General features: G+C 37.1%; 1 protein-coding gene across 6 annotated transcripts in view; it reads right to left on the bottom strand.

The window, feature by feature from the left end:
• Positions 1-19,756, bottom strand: part of MIOS (meiosis regulator for oocyte development) — a 37,816-nt gene extending 18,060 nt beyond the window's left edge. The window contains exons 1-6 of one of the 6 annotated variants that reach the window (XM_047695079.1): positions 19,540-19,756; positions 18,377-18,475; positions 12,155-13,496; positions 11,727-11,825; positions 3,921-4,175; positions 1,324-1,493 (exon numbers count right to left, since the gene is read on the bottom strand). In XM_047695079.1, coding sequence (XP_047551035.1) covers positions 1,324-1,493; positions 3,921-4,175; positions 11,727-11,825; positions 12,155-13,448 — 1,818 coding nt within the window. In that variant the 5' untranslated portion in view covers positions 13,449-13,496; positions 18,377-18,475; positions 19,540-19,756. The other 5 variants (XM_047695081.1, XM_047695077.1, XM_047695078.1 and 2 more) reach the window with 5 other exon arrangements.
• Positions 19,757-20,338: the final 582 nt, after the last annotated feature.

Below are 20,338 nucleotides of genomic sequence, written 5' to 3'. Positions count from 1 at the left end.
TTCCCAAATGGGTACTTTTCATTAGATTACTACAACTTAACAATTTTTAACAAAGGATATGTTAATTATAATTATTTACATAACGTATAATTAGGTACACTCTCAAGGCAGTTTAAAAATATGAACTTCCTACTCAAGGTAAGATATACCTTACCTAATAACCCAAATTCAGGTATAAGAAAATGAGGGTATTTATAGTAGGTCATTTAATTTAAAATACAGAAAATTAGTATTTAAAGAATACTTTTCTATCAATTTAAAATTTGAACCACTTCTTTTTCTAGTCTTCACCATACTTTACTACTTCCTGAAAATAATTTTATTCCTTCAAAATGCAACACTTAAAGTCTTCCATTTAACAAAAGAGTAATAACAGTAAAAACAAAAACACAACATACTCTTGGATATTAATTTGAAGTGGTTAGAAAGTTCAACAGTTCATTTACTAAAAGACAAAATAAACAAACTAAGGAATTGTTAAAATGGACACTAATAACATTTATTAAAATCTTCATTAAGATATCTCAGTAAAATACATTTTTTATAAATTCTTAGGGACTGACACTTAAATCCATTATTCAAGCAATGTGTCTTTTATATTAAGTGCTATAATGGCAAACACAAATAAATTTCATGTTAGAAAGGTCTTCTCAGTGGTAGAAAGAGGTCCAACAATGCAAAGAAAGTTGTAGTACTAACATGAAGCTTAAAACCCAATAACTGAAACTTACATCTCATTTTATTCTTCCTTACCCCACTTTGTGATAAAGAACCTATCTGGTGATGTGCTTATAGGTGTTTGTTAAAGCAGGAGAGGTAAAGCAATGAAAGACTAAATGAAAAAAAAAATGAAATAGTTCACTGTAAGTAGCATGATCATACATCTTCCACACTGGTACATGTCTGAGAATACAAATACTAACTTGGATAAAATATATAGTCATTCTGATCATAACTGATCATGTATTTGTTTACTTAACTAAAACCCAAATATTTACTTTTAAAAAATTACAGTTCAATATAAAAGTTACGCTTATATAGTTGTAGAACTCTAGAGCTGCTCTTAAGCTAAAGGATAAATCCTATGCTGTTTATATCTGTAAATTATATTGTTCAAACTATTTAAAAAATCAAATTTATTATCAGCTAACTGTAAAATGACATTCAAGAAGAGCTGCTCAAAAATATTTAAGACAGTTTCTTTTAATGCAAAATACATAAAAATATAACAATATTTTATGCAATAGACACCTGAAAATTTTAACAAGGTTAGGTAAAAACTCCTAACTTATAAGGAGTCTTCTCAAACAGAAATTAGCTTACCAATACTCCATCATAAGATCCTGTCTCACTTGTCAGAAATGCAAACATGACACACAGATATGGGTTATTTAATTGTAGTCGTAGAGTACTGCACATTTCTCTCCAAAGGGAGTTTTTCTCATCCGTATATCCCGATAAAGCCATTGCCACAACATTGAGATTCAGATCACCTGCACATTAAAAACAGTCGGCTGGTCAAAGTGAGCAAAAGCTCAATACCTCCTCTTCCAGTTCTAAACCATAAACAAAGATCAGAGGGTGACATTTACCTACAGAAAAATAAGCGCACTAGAATTAAGGGTTTTGATCCAGATTGGAAAACTTGGTAAGGACTACAAGCAAAAATTTCCATTCTTATAAAACTTTTGTCCATATTGCTAACCCTGTGCAAGACAAGCACATCTTTAAATTTTCAAGTTCTCATTCCAGGCAGTTCCTATACAGTGTTATTGTTTAGGGCCTAAATGAAGAGAAGTGAAGCCATACTACCAGAGTCACCATCAGCCTTATTAAGTTCATTTATGTTGATATATTTCAAAGCAATGGCAGTAAATAATACAGTATTTAAGTGCTATAACTTTCAAAATTATTTTGTTTTCCTATTCCTAAGTATATAATGCTCATACTTAAGCATATGTTCTGAAACCAGTATTTCAGCATTCTTATAATAGTTTAACACTACTAATTCTTCTAGGACAAAATTAACTATCAGCATTACCAGAGCATTGTATGTGGACACATTTGCAACAAAGTATTTGTTATCAATAGTTTTTTTAAAAATCAATAGTTTTTTAAACATCGGTTCTTAGCAGTTTATATAGTCACTGATAAACTGCTAACCTGACAGCCCTATGGACTGGCTAGCCTCCTAACATAAGTTCACTTCAAGAAAAACTAATTTTACTTTTAACTTTTACTCTTAAGTATTTTGTACATTTATTATAATAGTTTTCTTATTCTGTTCCTGGATCCTAATCATTTTCTTTCTTTCCCAAATAAAAACAGCATTTCCCACTTTCTTATTAAATAGCCTTGTTCTTCATTTCTATAAACACTTTCCCCAAGTTGCTTTGTGCTTGCTTCCTCTGCTTATTCTATTAAATTGGATTAAAGTCTGTTAAGATTAACAACCACCACCACCACCACAAAATAGTATCTTCCTAATTCCTGCTCAAAACAATTTGTGTCCAAGTGGAAGGAAGACTGGATTCAGGGAAATCTTCTCTTTAATCCTTAAAGTTACTGAAATCACTGGAAAGAGAATTTTCCCCTACTGATAGTATAGGTGTTCAAATCTAAAACTGGATTTTCCAGGTATACATGACAGGGAAGTATCATGTCTCCAGGTCATAGCAAAATTATAATTAGAAATAGCTTTAAATATCAAATATCTTTTTTCATCACCACATTATCTTCTATTGTATACTCAAATGGGGAAGACTTACATTAGAGTAAAAGTGAAAGAAAAAAGGCCAATGTGGGCAAAACATTAGCTTTTTCAACTTTTTTACTGCAAGTAAATACATTACAGTTAATTTCGTGTTTTTCTGTATGGTACAACAGAATTATAATGGTTTCAAAATGGACCAGCAAGTAAGAATTAAGTATTCTGAATACCAGAAATAATTTGCTAGGTGCATTAAAAATCAATAGCTACATACATCTTAGTTATTTTTAAGTGAAATATTCCTGATAAGAAAAAAAACAAACAAACACCTGAATTTCTGGATTGAATTCATCTGCCTGAGTATTCTCTTACAAAAAATGTCAGAGTAAAAACTTTATTACATTTCATTGTTTCTTTCTTTTAAAAAAATATCAAATGGAAACTATGTTTAAATCACCAGACTCAAGTAGAAGCATTTTTCCGGCTCAAAATATGATTTTTATAAAACTCTGTATTAGTCTAACTAAAAGTGTCAAATATTTAGAGTTTCCTAAAAGCCAACCAATAACCATCCAAAAGACAAAGTAAAAATACTCTCAAATATTTGCCATAAGAATGCTTGCAAACGGGGACGCCTGGGTCCCCTTCAGCAGCTGCCTTCGGCCCAGGTCATGATCCCAACGTCCTGGGATTGAGTCCCACATCAGACTCCTTGCTTGGCAGGGAGCCTGCTTCTCCCTTCTGCCTCTGCCTGCCATTCTGTCTGCCTGTGCTCGCTCTCTCTCCCTCTCGCTCTGACAAATAAATAAATAAAATCTTAAAAAAAAAAAAAAAAAAAGAATGCTTGCAAACGAACAACAAAAGAATGCTTGCAAATTGAAGTAGTCCTATCTTCAAGAAAATACATTTTAAAAAAAAATGTGAATGTCTTTTAAAGAAAAAGCATTAAAACAGATGCATTTGAGCATTCACTGTAATATTATTAGAATGGTACTGAAGACACATTTTGTCTTTAGACACATTATGTTCTTTACAGACATAAACCAAGGCACAAACAAAAGGGATTGGGCTAATACTTTAATAGATACAGTTATGTGTTCTCTTTCAAAAGAATTTACACAAATATACTGACTAAATACTTGAAAGTTATCAGTGTCTTCTCTTCAAAGGACTCTATGAACTACGATTATCCTTGACTATAACCTAATACCTTTTTCTGAAGATGCCCCTTCATTCAGGATTTGGATTGCTCGTCGAATATCCAAGTTGAACAATGCCACAGCAGCAGCTCTCTCCCACTCCCCTTCTTGTACAAGGGAATTCAAAAATGGCCCTACATCCACATCCGTTCCTTTCTTTATCCACCCACAAAGCTGTAAAGCTAAGATTCTCTCTTCATTTAAATTTTGAATATCACTTTGCTTATCCAAACTGCTCCAATTATGTCTGCTGCTTTCCACCATTCCTAAAAAGAGAAGTATTTTTATATTAGTTGCTTATTATTTTTTGAAATATATTTAGAAAATAAGTACATTTTACACAGATCATCTCAATGTCGTATTCTGGATATTTGACTTAACTACAAATTCTTGACAGCATAAATGTAAAATATGCCACAAACAAAACATACTTTACATGTTGTTAAGTTAAATAGTTCCTTGAGTATCAAAAAAGAGCTACAGGAAGAAAGATTAATGTATGATAACAGTAAGTTTGACTCCCTGCTTCAGAGCACTTCCCTGACCACCAAATCTAAGAGTGCCATTTTTTACTATCTGATGTGAAACCATTTCCTCCATTTCCTATAGATCTAATGTAAGCTCCCATATTTCATTAATTTTCAGACTTATCTCTTCTGCTAGAACATATGCTCCAAAAGGGCAAGCATCTTGTTTCTATTTGAGAGGTTATCCCCAGTGCTTAAGACCCAATACACTCTCTCTCTCCATCTTCTGTTTTTTCTTTGTATGCATATATATGAAAAAATGAAATAAATATAAAAGTACTTCAAAAGTTTAAATACTAAAGCTAATACACAATGGCAATGATTTAAGGTTTCTTCCTCTTCACTAAGTCAGAAGACATTATATTCTCATTCTCTTTTTGTAAGGAATCTAATTCATCCAGCATTAGATTGCAATCAAGGTGGATGATCCTAATGGTACTAAATTAAGGTAAAACAAAGATGAAACTTGACTCAATTACACTCAAATTCTTAAATGTTCTACAAAGTTTTACCATCAAAACTGTCATTGTAGAATTATGTGTTGTTATTTTAACAAAAAGGATTTTCAGAATAAACTAAGTTATGAATTAGGTAGCAACAAGGTCCAACATTACAAACATCTTTTATTCGGAGTTAACTTATAGTAATTCTACAGTAATTATACCTTTACAAATAACTAGATCAATAATAAATAGGTTTTAAGAAATAATTCAACTTGTCTATGGTAGATAGGATTGTATAATGGGCTTCATGATTCTTGCCCTCTAGGAACCACACCCTTCATAATCCTCTTCCCTTGAGTACAGGTGAAATCTGTGACTTGCTTCTAAATAATACAAGATTGTACAAGCAAAAGCATTTTGGAGATATAATCAATAAGGTTGTTATTCCATTGACTCTTACTTAATCAAAGGGAAATTCTACTGTGTGGGCCTGCCATAACCAGGTGACACCTTTAAAAGAGTCTGGAGGAATGAGAGAGAGTCTCCAGCTGGACTGGAAGTAAAAGCTTTGTTTTGACATGGCTATGTGGCAAGGAAGCATGCAGCCTCTACGAGGGCAGCCCCTGGTAACAGGCAGCAAGGACACTTCTGTCCCACAACTCAAAGAACCGATTCGGTCAACAACCATATGAGCTGGGAAGAGTACTCATATCTTCATTTTAGCAATGTGAGACCCCGAGCAAAGGATCCAGTGAAGGTATGCCAAGATTCCAGACCATGGAAATGATGATAATAAATGCATTAATATAAAACTAATATACTGCCCAAAGTTGACTTTAACTTACTCATCAGATCAAGGTATTAAATAAATGAACACAAGCAAAATTGAGAAAATATTAAAAACTGAATTGGGCACCTAGGTAGCTCAGTCAGTTAAGCATCCAACTGTTGATTTCAGCTCAGGTCACGATCTCAGGGTTGTGAGATCCAGACTGGCTTTGGGCTCCAGGCTCAGCATGGAGTCTACTTAAGCTTCTCTCTCTCCCTCTGCCCCCTATCACATGCATGCTCTCTCTCTCCCTCTCTAAATAAAATCTTTTAAAAAAACCAATTGAATCAGTTGTCATTTACAAATCAAATATACACATATATAAATAATGCAAAGCATTATTTCTTAAAGTCCACTTATTCTAAATACATGGGTAGAGTAAAATTAGTACATAGCCAAAGTCTAAACTCACCAAACCTAATTCACCCTTTCATTTATTAATTTTTTTATTTAAAGATTTTTATTTATTTACTTGAGAGAGAGAGAGAGACAGAGAGAGATCACAAGTAGGCAGAGAGGCAGGCAGAGAAAGAGGGGGAAGCAGGCTCCCTGCTGAGCAGAGAGCCCGATGTGGGGCTCAATCCCAGGACCCTGAGATCATGACCTGAGCTGAAGGCAGAGGCTTTAACCCACTGAGCCACCCTGGTGCCCCTAATTCACACTTTTAAATAAGTTGTTTCATTATATGATGTTAGGCTACAGCAAAGGCCTACAATATTATTCATGTTAGGACATATTTTAAGCTATATATCACTGCTTTATGAAAAGTTTCAAGATGAGTTATTTGTAAAATTCTGGAAATTTAATAAACAGTTAAATAATTATACTTGAAAGTACTTATTTTTAACCCTACTGTTGGAAACTCTTGCCATTTAGGTCAAGGGCTCAGGAGGAGACTTCTGAAGTTTTCTTTCCTTAAGAGAACCACCTGCCCTTTGAAAAGAGGAAGCAAGTTGCTCTGTTTGCAACCATGAGGAAAGTTAGTCAAGAAAAATCACTTTTAGCTTACGAAAGTGAAATTTTAAGAACTATTAGAAAATTCTGAATAATGATTAAGTTAAAACATGTATGCTAAAAAATAAATACAATATTACTTTTCTGAATAACAAATTTAAATTTAGATAGAATATACGTATTACATTTCAAATAGAACAGGCTGTCAATGTATCATAAGGTATTTATTTTTGTATCTCCCCTATAAATTTTGGATTCAATGCTGAGGATAATAAAAGGTAAAAATAACAATTTTAAACAGCTGAACAAAAAGCAGCATTTTCAAACAAGTCCTCTTAATTTAATAAGATTCCAGTTTCTTAAGAGTTTTTATTTTACAGAAAGTGTGTCATGGAATAAAGAGCAATACATATGACTCCAAAGAGTTCATTACTAAGAGATGGAAAAATATCCTGTAAGTGAAATGCCTGGATACTGTGTCATGTATTTTGGTTGTCTAGAGGCAACTTCTTACAGCTTGACAGGTTAATCAGGGTTATCAAATAAGCAATATGATATTGTGCATTTCTAAGTGTATAGTCATTATTTTTAACATGTGGGAATTTAAAAATACACGATTTTAACTACCTCTGAAAAAAATTAAAATTTATGTTATGTTATGCAGTACTAAAGTGACAAAACTGTATCCCTTAAATTTGAGATTGCACTACAGAAAAATAATAGAATTGACATTTTATTGACAGGTGTGAGAGAAACAAGTTCATGTGGAAATTAAAAAACACTTTTTAAAAAATTGGTTTCAAATACTACACCAGACACTATGCTATCTGTAGATATTAATTTGTTGCATTTTTACATCTATATAACAAAGCAGTACAATTATACAGTGTATATAAGAACACTTTGTTGTTAAAAACATGAAGTCCTACCTATTCGGTCTATTAAAGTGTTCTGAATAGACAAGTTCTCTAGATCAGAATTTATCCCTGAAGTATAAAAATATTTTCATCCTATCGGATGGAAGGCTGACCAACATTTATTATGCAATTTTTTGCCATCCTAAAAGGAAAAAACTGTAATACTAACAACATTATGAACACTTTTCCACAAGACTGTACAAGACATTCCCTTAGAGCAAGCATTCTCATCCTGGTTGACTTTAATACTTGGTCCATCCAATAAACTAGTCTCTCTGTTCCTTTGCTTCCTTATCTCCAGTGGTTCACACCTCCAAGATTTCACCCACTCCTTTCATAGACATACTCCAAACTGGTCCTCCTTCAAAGAACCACTTTCTTACCACAACTTCATAGCCTTCCAGAAATCTCACTTCTAAATTTTTCAAACTCACAATCTCTTGGTTCCCTCATATTTTTATCTATCAGTCTTCTGTCATTTCCCTCCCAAAGATCAGCAAATGAATCATTCTCTTCCCAGTGTCCTAATTTTCTCAGCCCACTGTCCTTTATTTTATCTTCTGGTAAAACAACATTGCCCCACAATCCTCCCATATTTCTCAAGCCAACTCTGGCTCCTCTTCTCAGTTTCTCCTCCCTATATCCTTCCTGGTCCTTCTCAATAAGCAAACCCACTACACTGAAAAAAGAGGAGCCATCAGGGGGAAGCTCCTCAGCCTCCAGTCATTGAACCCTATACAATCTGCGTACATTTCCCCTTCCCCTCTGGCTGGTATGGAGAAACTGTACATTCTCCTATTTAATGCTAGTCTTTTCACCTGTGCTCTGGATCCCATTCTCTCATATTCCTAGGAATTTTGCTCTTCACTACTCCCTTTTTTCTGCATCTCAACCTCTTTGTATGGGCTTCCTCACATCAGCATTTAAGCTTGCTTAAATCAATCCTATGTTAATAACAAAGAAACACAAAAACCCTTATGACTCCAGATCCACTTGCTGCTTTTACTATATATTCTTTGTCCTCCTTCATTTAGTCAAATTTCTTGGAAGAATTATTTAAAATGGATGACTTTACTTCTTCAACCTACTCTAAACTTCTTGCCTACTGCACATCTCCACCTAACTATCTCAAATTCAACTTTCTCCAAAACAAACTTTTTTCCTTCTCAAAAGCCCTCTTCCTATGTTAACCCTATGTAATTAACTGGTACTGGTATTAACCCACTTTCTGAAGCTATATGTATATGTGTGTGTGCTGTTTTTCACTCTTCCTTCCTCTCCATCTCCTGTATTCAATCATTACATTTTGTCACACTCTAATTATCCACATTTTTCTAACTCCTCTGCCACTAACCTTGATAGGAACACCTTCATGTCTTGCCTAATTACTGTGGCTTTTATTTTAAAAATATTTTATTTATTCATTTGATAGAGAGAAAGATGTTCAAGCACAATGTCTCCCCGCACAATCAGGGGAGAGGGGCAAAGAGAGAAGGAGAAGCAGACTCACCATTGAGCGCGGAGCCTGCCTAGGGGCTCGATCCCAGGACCCCAAGATCACTACCTGAGCCGAAGGCAGACACTTAACTGACTGAGCAACCCAGGTGCCCTTAATTACTGTGGCTTTTATCTGAGGTCCCTGTTTGAGCCTCTCCAATTCATTCCATACATAGCAACAGCTCTAAAACACAAATCTAATTCTATTAATACTCTTTAAAATCTTTCCCTGTTTTCCCTTTGCTACAGGATAAATCTCCCTAAATTCTTACCATGATTTCTAAGTCCTGAGTTACTTACCCCACTGCTTACCTTTCTAGTCTCCATTCTTCCCTCATTTCCTTTCTCACACTTGTTCCAGCAATACTAAAATGTGCTATGCTCCCTCTCCTCTGGGTTAATTGCATATGCGGCTCCCTGTCTGGACCTTCCTTGCCTTTGTTCTTACTCCTCCAGGGAACCTTCTTTAATCCTTACACACAGATTAGGATTCTTCTATACATAATTGTTAGTTCTTCCTCATGGTAAATTGCCTAGTTACTTGTCCATATTCTGAACTAGAATGTAAACCTCCCAAGAACATGGGTAATATCCACCTTCTTCATTCTCTATGAGGGAAGAGACTTAGATTGTTGACAGTTATATATTATTCCAAGGACAATTCTTAGCACATAATAAGCAAATAATAAATATTGGCTGAATAAATAAATTTACCTCATTATTGTAAGAATTCAATAATGTAACATGGGGAAAGCAACTAGCATGACATCTAATACACAGTATGCACTCAGTATATATTATTTATCACCAAAGTTAAAATTTCACTGTGTGCTATATAATACAGTGAGCAAGATGGCTCAATGAGTTGACTACATGTTCAATCATAAGAGAGACAATTAAGGAAGTATGGCCAGATAAAAAACTGAATGACACGTGTGCCATCTTTGACAGTTATTTCTCTACTTTTCACTTTGGGACTGTAGAAATAAAAGTATCAAAACCAAAACAAACTAAGAGCTGAAAGTCTAGCGATGAGGAAATCTTTCTAATGTAGTTTTTTAATCTGGGTAAAGACTACTCTTAAGTCAAAACGTTCAGTTTCTCTCTACTACGCAGAATTATAAAGATATTCTATTTGTCCTCTTGCTTTTCCTCAGAGGCAGTTTGTAGGTTTGCCCCTAAAATATACCAAAATACAACAAAAACAATAATACACCTCAGAATAACTGAGAACATAATGTGGCCTGACCTGCTATATAGCAAAAATACTAAAAATTCTATAAACTGTTTAAATCTTTGCAGTGGCAATTTTGGAAGTCATGAGCAGGCTCATTTATAGGGATATTACAGTGTATCTGCCCTTTTACTTACATTAATAAAATGGAAGTTTCTAATTGGACCCATGTATTTTACTTCTAATAAGTTTATTTATAATAAAATTTACTTTTTTGGTGGAGAACTAGTGAGAAAATACCAAAATGAAATCTATCAAGTAGTGTCTACTGTAGCAATGTGGAACAAGGTAATAATGCAAAAGTCCTTCAAATTTTTTAAAAATAATATTAACAGTTCAATTGAAATACTTAACCTATTCTTATTAAATTAGTATTTTTAATATTTTGTATTATTTGTATAGTATCTATGAAAATCCTATTAAAGACCAAGTTGAATTTATTACTTGAACTGCCACTCTTTGACTAAATATAAACTACTTTTCTAGCCGCTTGACTTGGGCCCAAATTTGACTGCTTTCAAAAGCTAGATACTGAGGGGCACCTGGGTGGCTCAGTGGGTTAAGCCACTGCCTTCGGCTCAGGTCATGATCCCAGGGTCCTGGGATCAAGCCCCGCATTGGGCTCTCTGCTCAGCGGGAAGCCTGCCACCCCTGCTCTCTCTACCTGCCTCTCTGCCTACTTGTGATCTCTGTCTGTCAAATAAATAAATAAATAAAATCTTTAAAAAAAAAAAAAAAAGCTAGATACTGAATCCTAGGTTGGGGAAAGGATTATTATAGTAAAATGCACAATTCCACTTCAATAAAAAACAGTTAAGAATAACTGCTCAGTGAAAAACTAAGTTTGGCTCTTTTGTCATATTTATTCTTAAATAGTTGGTCAATTTCAACCCTGCATTAACTCATACATTCATTTAATCATCAAGGACTCTTTCAGGTAAGGCTCCCTCAGGTAAGGCCATACTTCATGACATAGTTACCCAGACCTTGCCATTAAATAGCTAAGGGAAAGCATTTAGGCAGCACAATAAAGAGAGATCTCCTTCAATTATGTCATTTTATTTAGCTTTTATAAAAGCAAAATACTGTGATATAACCCAAACAGCCAGGATCCTATAAATCATCTAATGTAAAACCTCTCAAAGTGGTCTTCAAAAAAAAAAAAAAAAACAGCAGTGAATAAATGAATAGATTAGAAAGACTGTATCACTTCAATGAGTCAAGACCCCCAAAGAAGAATTTTGGATATAAAATACGCATTTAACAATTCACTAAAGTATCTAACCAGAAACCCTCCAAAACAACAAAAAAAATTTAGGCACATCTATTCTGAAGTAATTAAATAATGGGGATAAAGAGAGAAAAATAAGAGTACAAAAATTATACTTTAGAAAATAAAATATAGAATTTTCTTACCCAAAGATGATTTTACAATTGATTTAATTCCTGCATAAACCAATGATCCTTTGTTTCCTGGAGATTTCTGATCCATATCTTCTGTATACTGCTTCATAAGTATTTAAATGCATAGGAAATATTAATGATGATGCAAAATAACATATTTCAAAGCTAAATTTATTTTGATTTGGAATGAATTCATAATAGGTATCAGCCAAAGTGAGATGGTCCTACTTTATTGCAGATAAACTTTTCTTCCTTCTACACAATCTGTAAAGTAGTATTTCAAGTTCAACAGTTTTAAATAATTTTACTTGGCAATTTTAGCATTATGTAACTTTTATTTGCATATAAAACATTCAGAATAAAATTTAGACTGATCTTTCAGCAAACTTTAAGAACAGTTTTACCTGATTCATCTCATGAAATTCATAATAAAAGGATATAGTGCAGGGTATACCAGAGGGACTTGAGCTGTGGGTCTTCATTTCCAGCTAAAATATGGTTTCTCCACACCTGTTCTGTATCAAGTCCATACCTGGATAAAGCCCGAAGGCGCATCTTTGTTGCTATATCTTTTTCTAAAGAATTATCATTTTCTTCTTCTGCACATTCATACAAATGACGACCACAAGCCCACATTAAAGATGTAATTGGGCTCCAGGCAAGAGATATCCTTTCAAAAACAGTGAAGTCAGACATTGTTCGGTTGGGAGTTACAACTATCATTCTATTTTGACTTGTTGGATGCCAAGCAAAGGAAGCAATGTAATTGTCGCAAGGTTGCACACTTCTTTCAATTATTGTGGGTTCAGTTTCATCTCCAATGGGAGTGGGTGTGTGCTGCATATCATATAATCTAATAATGTTACTATCCCTTGTCAAAGTGGCCAGCAAACCAGTCCTAGTTGGACACCATGCTACTTTTGTTAAGGGCTTTGGTTGCTCAGTCAAAGTCAAAACTGGCTTCTCAAATTTCCTTAGATCCCATATGGCAACCTGACCTTCATAGAAGGAAGCAACACGATCATGGAAGTAGGGGTCTACTGTCACCCCCTGAACAGCTTTTGTATTTACAAACATCTTTTGGCTTGTATTCCGAAGATCAAATATGGCTAAGTTACGATGCATACCAGCAAGGAGAAGTTTCTGGTCTCGTGGAAGCCAACAAAGAGAGAGACAAGCATCATTTTGTCCTAATTCATAAAGAGGTTTTGTTACTAATAATGTTGTTTCAGTTTCACCTGCTGAAAGTCTCACTTTCTCCATGGGAACTATATCAGGAGTATATTTGCTGCAAATATCCCAAATCAGCACTGAAAAATCAGCTCTGTGTTTATCAAGCCCAGCAGCAAGCCAGTTACTATCCAATGGATTCCATGCAAGTGTATTACATTGTCGTGCATGTTTTGGAACAAATTCTTTTCCTATCAAATCTTTGAATTTTGAGTTATGATCCTGACCAAGACTTGTAAGTACAACTCGACCATTTGCTTGTCCAACTGCTAGAAGACATTCAGGATCATAATTGAGATACCAGGCAACACATTTCATATACGGCGTATCTGAATTTATTGATAGTAATGTAGCCGCAGAGTCTTCAGATAAACGTAAAGATCCAGCTTTGAGTTCTGAATTCACAGTAGATTCCACATGATAAAGGCTCAGTTCAGAGTCACATACAACAAATCTATCCACCTGGTGAGGTGCCCACAATATATCAGGTTTGGTACCGCTCATGTTTATTGATGTGCTCAAAGAGTCCAGTCAGGTCCATTCATTGAAAATCTGTTTAAAAATAAAGTTTTAAAATCTTAACAAAATACAATTGTAAGATGAATAAACAATTCAGATAATCAGGAAATCCTCTATTCGATACTCTCTTTCAATATATTTCTTCTAACTGCTATGAATTCATGACAATATTTATTGATTAAAAAGGGAAAAAGAACCTCCCCCCAATAAGATGAGGTGGTGAGATTCTGAGAAATACATTTTGGCCTTACTTCCCATGATCAATTATTTTAATTGCACTGTTATTAGTAACTTCATTAACCTTAGGGCTAACAGAACTTCAGTACAGTGAGCAAATTAATAAGCATCATCTCTTTGAAGGGGGTAAAACTTTAAAGGGTTATGAAACATGTTTTTTTGTGTGTTGTTTTTTTTAAGATTTATTTATTTATTTATTTGACAGAGCTAGCACAAGTTGGGGAGTGGCAGGCAGAGTGAGAAGCAGACCCTCTGCTCAGCAGGGAGCCCAATGTGGGACCTGATCCCAGCATCCTGGGATCATGATCTGAGCTGAAGGCAGACACTTAACCTACTGAGCCACATAGGCGCCCCATGAATCATGTTTTTAAGCAACAGTTTACACCAAAACTATTCAACAGAACTTTCGGCAGTGACAGAAATGTTCTCTGGCTATACTGTCTAGTAGGGTAACTACTAGCCACATGTGGCTAACCAAGCACAAGAAATGTAACTAGTACAAATTTTAAATCTTATTTACTTTTCATTTATTTTTAATATAAATAGCCACATGTGGCCACCAAAACAGACAATTAAGATTTAAAGTACAATGCCGCTATTAAGACAGAGGTCTCTTCCTCAAGTTTCAAGAATAAGCAGCAGCCCTGTATGGCAGAATAAACAATAACATGGACTGAACAGAGTTAACTTCTATTCCTAGCTCTGACATATATTAGCTATACACCACAGAAGGACCTTTGTGATTAGTGGTCCTTTTGTTTTCTCACAAACTTAACTGAAGAGTTGGTTTAGAGTACTGTTTCCCAAACTTCATTCATGTACCACCTATTTTTATTCAATATTTTTATTTAAAGTGACTATTTTTAAAATCAGAAAATTGATCTTAATTTCATCATGAAGTCCATGAATCACAGGTAAGTTATGCTTAATATTTTTTCTAAGACACATTAAAATAAATATGTAATTATTAAAATGCTTATGTTTTTTAGAAGGTTTTATTTATTTGTGAGACAGAGAACATGAGAGGTGGGAAGGGGCAGATGGAGAGGGAGAAGCAGGCTCCCCACTGAGCAGGGAGCCCAACATGGTGCTCTATCCCAGGGCCTGGGGTATCATGATCTGAGCCAAAGGCACACACTTAACTTACTGAGCCACCCAGGTACCGCTGAAATGCTTCATATGTTACTTACATTGGAATTTAAAAAAAAGGCTTGATTATGTTTTACCTAAAATCATCCTGTTTACGACCAGTAGTACACACACTGCATTTGGGAAACTGAATTAAGTGATCATTAAAGGCTCTTCCAGTTTTCAATTCTATGAACTTTGATTAATAATGACAGGGAATTTTGGAAAGATGATAATTGTTTAAACATAAACTAAAATAGCTATGTTAAAAATGGTATTTTAGGGGCGCCTGGGTGGCTCTTTTGGTTAAAGTGACTAACTCTTGGTTTTGGCTCAGGCCATGATCTCATGGGTCATGAGATCAAGCCCCTCTTCAGGCTCCACACTGCTTGGGACATCTGCTTGAAGATTCTCTCCCTCTGCCCCTCACCATACTCACACGTATGCCCATGCACATACTGTCTCTCAAATAAATACTTTTTTTTTTTTTTAAAGAAATGCTATTTTAAGAGCAAAAGCTACTTAACAAAAATTTAAATGTCTGTTTCTAACCAATTCTGGCTAGAGGTTAAAGTCTGGATTTAAAAAGGCGAAAAGTATTTGGAATCTTCATGGCAATTAGAATCCGTACAGCCATGCTGTCAGTTCTTAAAAGGTGAAGCTATGATTCATTCACCCCCGATCCCCTATACCAGATGTAGAGCCAGGCACAGACTCCTAATACAGATACACTAAATAAAATCAGCTCAAACATACTTGCTTTACTTTTTGACCTTGTAAAACTTTCAGTCAGGAATTGTCAGGAATTATCAGTCTAGAATTCAATATACTCATGCAATTTTGCAGTCAAATGCTCTACCACTGAGCTATACCCCCCACTCGTACAATTTTGTTGACTGGGAAAGACCTCTAATAATTCTTACACTGGTTTATTTCCTTACTTAAGAGGTCTGATGTGCAAGATCATCATTTCTATTACATTTCTACTAGACCCTCAATTTCTTCACTTCTTTGCCATTTTAAGCTTGTCTTCCCCAAGCCTAGATCAACCCAATTATTTACTCTTCTTTCCTCCACTCAGGCTGCCAAGTCTCACAGCTCTGAGGACTGATTCTGTAAGAAATTAAAGTATGCAACATGCTTAGCCTATGGTGTTGATTTAGCAATTCTTTTACTCATCTGTATATTCAGGCCTTTATGAAATTCATCTTTATGTAATACAACTTGTACATACAGGGACCTTTCTAAAACGCAAAATTAGCCAGGTTATACAATGCCTACTTAAAATCCTCTAATGGTTTCCAACTGCTCTTAGTAGAGAGTTCCAAATATTCAATATAACCTATAAAATCCTAAATGCTTTGGTCTCTACCAACTGCTTTGGCATCAAGGCACACCATTTTCCTCCCTGCTGTGTTCTAGCTACACTGTTCTTCTTTTTGGTTCCTAGAATGTAATCTTCCTCTGCCCCCGCATCACCACTACTTTGCAAATGCTGTTTTCTCTTAATGGAACATTCTTCCCTCCCTTCTAGGCCAAGTTAACACATGCTTGACCATCTCTCAACCATCATGGTCTGAGGCTGACATCAAATATCCCCTATCCCCTTCCTGGTCTGTCAGTTTATTTAGATAGTACCCTCAGTGAACAGTATTCCTTCCTTTGAACACCCTGTCTCTCCTAAATTATAAAAGCTGTAAGAGCAAGAAAAGTATCTTTGCTTTCCATTTATACCTCCAATACCCAGCCTAGGGCTAAGCACTTAGTAGATACTTAATAATTATTTATTAAATGCTCCATCTGACATTTCTTACACTGCTCTATCCAAGTTTTACCAATCTCCTCATTCTTCCATGCCTTATCCTTCCTAGTAGAGACTGGCTTCAACCAAGAATGAAGTACCCACTGTCAGGGTTCCAATGATGGGCAAGAGCCCACAGTGAGCCACCCTAAGGGGGGCTCACTCTAATACCTGTCTTTCATTTATTCTGTAATATTTACTGAGCATAGTGTATGTGGTAGAAACTGTTCTAAATGCTAAGAACATGGTAGTGAACAGAGAAAGACAAGCTCCCTGGTTGCTAGAATCTAAATTGCCCCCCCAAATTCAGGTTGAAGCCCTAATCACCAATGTGACAGTATTAAAGACCCTTTAAGGGGGTGATTAGAGTTAAATGAGGTGATGAAGATAGAGTGCTAATCTGACAGAAATGGTGCACTTATAAAAAGAGGAAGAGACAATAGAGTTCTCTCCCCACCATGAGAACCTAGTGAGAATATGTACAAGCTATGTACAAGCCAAGAAAAGAACTTTCACCAGAACCAGATCACAATGGAATCCTGATTTTGGACTTCCAACCTTTGAGAATTGTGAGAAAATAAATTTCTGTTAATTTAAGCCACCTACTCTGTGGTCTTTTACTATGGCAGTCCAAGCAGACTAGTAAACTAATCTAGTAAAGACTGATTCTAATGCTGATATTCAATTTTAAAGAGAATTTAAAAAATTCATGAATGAGAAGAGGCACCTCATGCAATAGGACATAGCTAAGACAACAAAAAGAAGGAACAGATACTGCCAAGTAAGGATGCACACTCATGTCTTCACAGAGGAAACCTCCTAAATGGAGGTATCTGGAGATCTGGCCTATCTTCTTATCTTATCAAAAGATAAACACTCAAATAATCACACTTTCAATATAGGCCTCCATCCTATTATCATATTCTTTTCATGGATGATCTATAAGAAAATTGGTGGCATGTGGAAAAACCCACCATAAAAAAAATCAAGTGCTACTATAGTTTAAAAAAATCTTTGATTTGCATGACTCTTAATGGAGGACTATCAGCATTTCTCCTGATTGTAATTATGTTTGTACAATATTTGTACTACCAGCCACAAAATCTGATTACAGTAATTCATACAGAATCACAAAACTGGAGAGAGACTGGCATGCCCTTCACATTTCATAAAGGAGTAAAGTGAAGACTAGGTGATTTAGTTCTTGTCCAACACCTCCCAAATGCCATCCTAGATTACTGCAGAAAAATCACCTACATGATTTGCAAGGTCCAGTGCAAAATGAAAACACAGGCCCCTGTATTTGGGCTTTATATGATGGCATAGGTTGCAAAACACAAAGCTGGCCCTGAATAGAGAGATACATCCATAAACACCCTTTTAAGAAATGTCTTTCTTTACAGTCCAACACACAATACAGATGGATCTTGGCTCATGAACACAGATGATGAGGAATATGGTGAAGAGCAAAGAAAACAACCTGGAGTCAGAGGACCTCCAAACACTCACAGGCTAGACTCAACTAAGTCTGTTAATACACCACGACTGTAAAATAAGAGTAAGAACCCACCCTACCTCCATCTCACAAAGTTGTGAGAAACTGAGTTATTCGCATCACACAGCTATTGGTATCACTATGATTTCCTTAGGCAGCCCTGAAATTAATGTTCTCAAATGCTGGAGACACTGGAAATTGGGAGTAGGGGTGAAATCTGCATTAATTACAGCTTACATTTTATATCCTCACCCTCAAGTGTAACAAGAGTTCACTTCCCATCAAAGGTTTCTGAGCAAAGGAAAGCCATGCTGATTCTGTATTCTTCACCAGAGTATCTAGCAGCACTGTCTGACAGAAATGCTGCGTTAGCCATGATTTAAAAGTTTCTAGTAGCCACATTGAAAAAGAGATGAAATTAAACAATGTTATTTTATTCAACCAAACATATCAAAAAAATACCCTTTTCCACATGTAACTGATGTAAAAAAATATTGAGAATTTTTTTTCTTTGGTGCCAAGTCTTGTAAATTCAATGTGTATTTTACATTTACAGCACATCTCAACCCCGTGGGGCTACTGGACAGTGAAGATCCATAATACTAAGTATACAAGGTACCTGACTACTCAACTTTCACATCCTTTCGTTGTTGTCTTCTACTTTTCTATGACAGTAACAACAGTACTTTAAAAGAAATTTTCAGCCTCACCATCTTCAAGGAGAGGCACTGCATAAATTTCCTTTAAAATTATAGATATACTTGCTCCCCCCCTCCCTCTCTGCCTGCCTCGTGATCTGTCAAATAAATAAAATCTTTTCAAAAGATAAAATAAAAATGTAGCTATACAAAAGGCCTGCAAATGCAGTCATTTGCTAAGCAATTTAGCAATGCTCGTGGCACACGGGAAAGGCTTTATTCATCCTTACACGGAATATGCATTGGCCATACACGCAGAAAGCACAGCTAACCCGGTGACAGGCCCTTCAGGAAATAGTAGTAGAGTACAGCTAGAGAGCGTGGCTCGTTGCTATTGCTGGAAGTCAGGAACCTGAGGACCACTCCCACGCTCGACACCTGGCTGGGCCTCCCGTCCAACGCCAGGACACCGGGTTCCGCACGAACTCTCCGCGCGTGCAGCTGCAGCGCGGACCCAGCGCCCCCGAGGGGTTCCGCCCGCAGCTCCAAGGCTGCCTGCTAGGCCCGGCCCGCGGCCCGACGCGGTTATCCCGCAGCGCGAAACGCTACGACCCGCGCCACCGCTCCGAAGAGGCCCTCGCGTCGGCTCCGGCCCGGGCCTTTTAACTGGGCTTCCCGGGGCCCCTCACAGCGCCCCCGCACTCCCGAGCCCGCGCATGGCGGGGGGGCCTCCGCGTCGGGAATGCTTAGACGCTACCGGAGCCACAACTCACTAACCTGAAGAGGCAGCGCGGCCGTCGCACAACCACTTCCGGCCTGGTTACCGCCCCTCCCTCCGTGGGAGTCCGCACGAGGGCAAGATGGCGGCCGCGGCGGAGGGGCCGGCAATCTGGGCCACCCGGACGGGACCCAACACCCCAACACCGCGCGCCTCCGGGACGCGCGGACGCGTCTCGGCCTTGGAAGAGGAGTTCCCCACCCGTGAGCCCCGCCTTTCGGTCGCCCGGGAGTAGCACCGCCCCGGGGCGGGGCCACTGCCCTGGTGGCCCCGCCTTCCGCCCCCAGCGGTCCCGTGCAACCCCGGAGGCCCCGCCCCTGCGGCCAGCGGGTGGTATCCCGGGCACGCGCACCTGCGGGAGGTTTCCCGGGCAAGGCCTGTCGGAAATGCGTTGTCTCTTGCAATGCAGACGCTTTACCTCATTCGATCACTTTAAATTTCCATTAACAATTTATTGCAGGCCATCGATGTAGTAGAAATTCCAGGGTATGTGGTTCACGATTTATTCATTCCTTTGCTCATTCCACAAACACATCTTGGGTGCCTGTTCGGTACCTAGCGCCTTGCTGGAATGCTGGGGACACTGGAGTGAACGATAAAGACGCGGTACCGGCAGAAAACAGTGATGCCTTGTTAGGACTAATCCAGTGCTCCACCGGAGGGGCGCCCCCTTAGTGTTGGGAGGTCAGGAACGCTTTCTTGTGAACCACTAGGCTGACCCCAAGAAGGATGAATACGGTATTAGATGGGAAAGGGAACAGCGGAGGAGGCTGGGAGAGAAGAGCCTTCCAAGGCAGA

Source organism: Lutra lutra, chromosome 11 (assembly GCF_902655055.1).
Source record: "Lutra lutra chromosome 11, mLutLut1.2, whole genome shotgun sequence".
NCBI lineage: Eukaryota > Metazoa > Chordata > Mammalia > Carnivora > Mustelidae > Lutra > Lutra lutra.
This window is presented reverse-complemented; position numbering and strand designations above follow the sequence as displayed.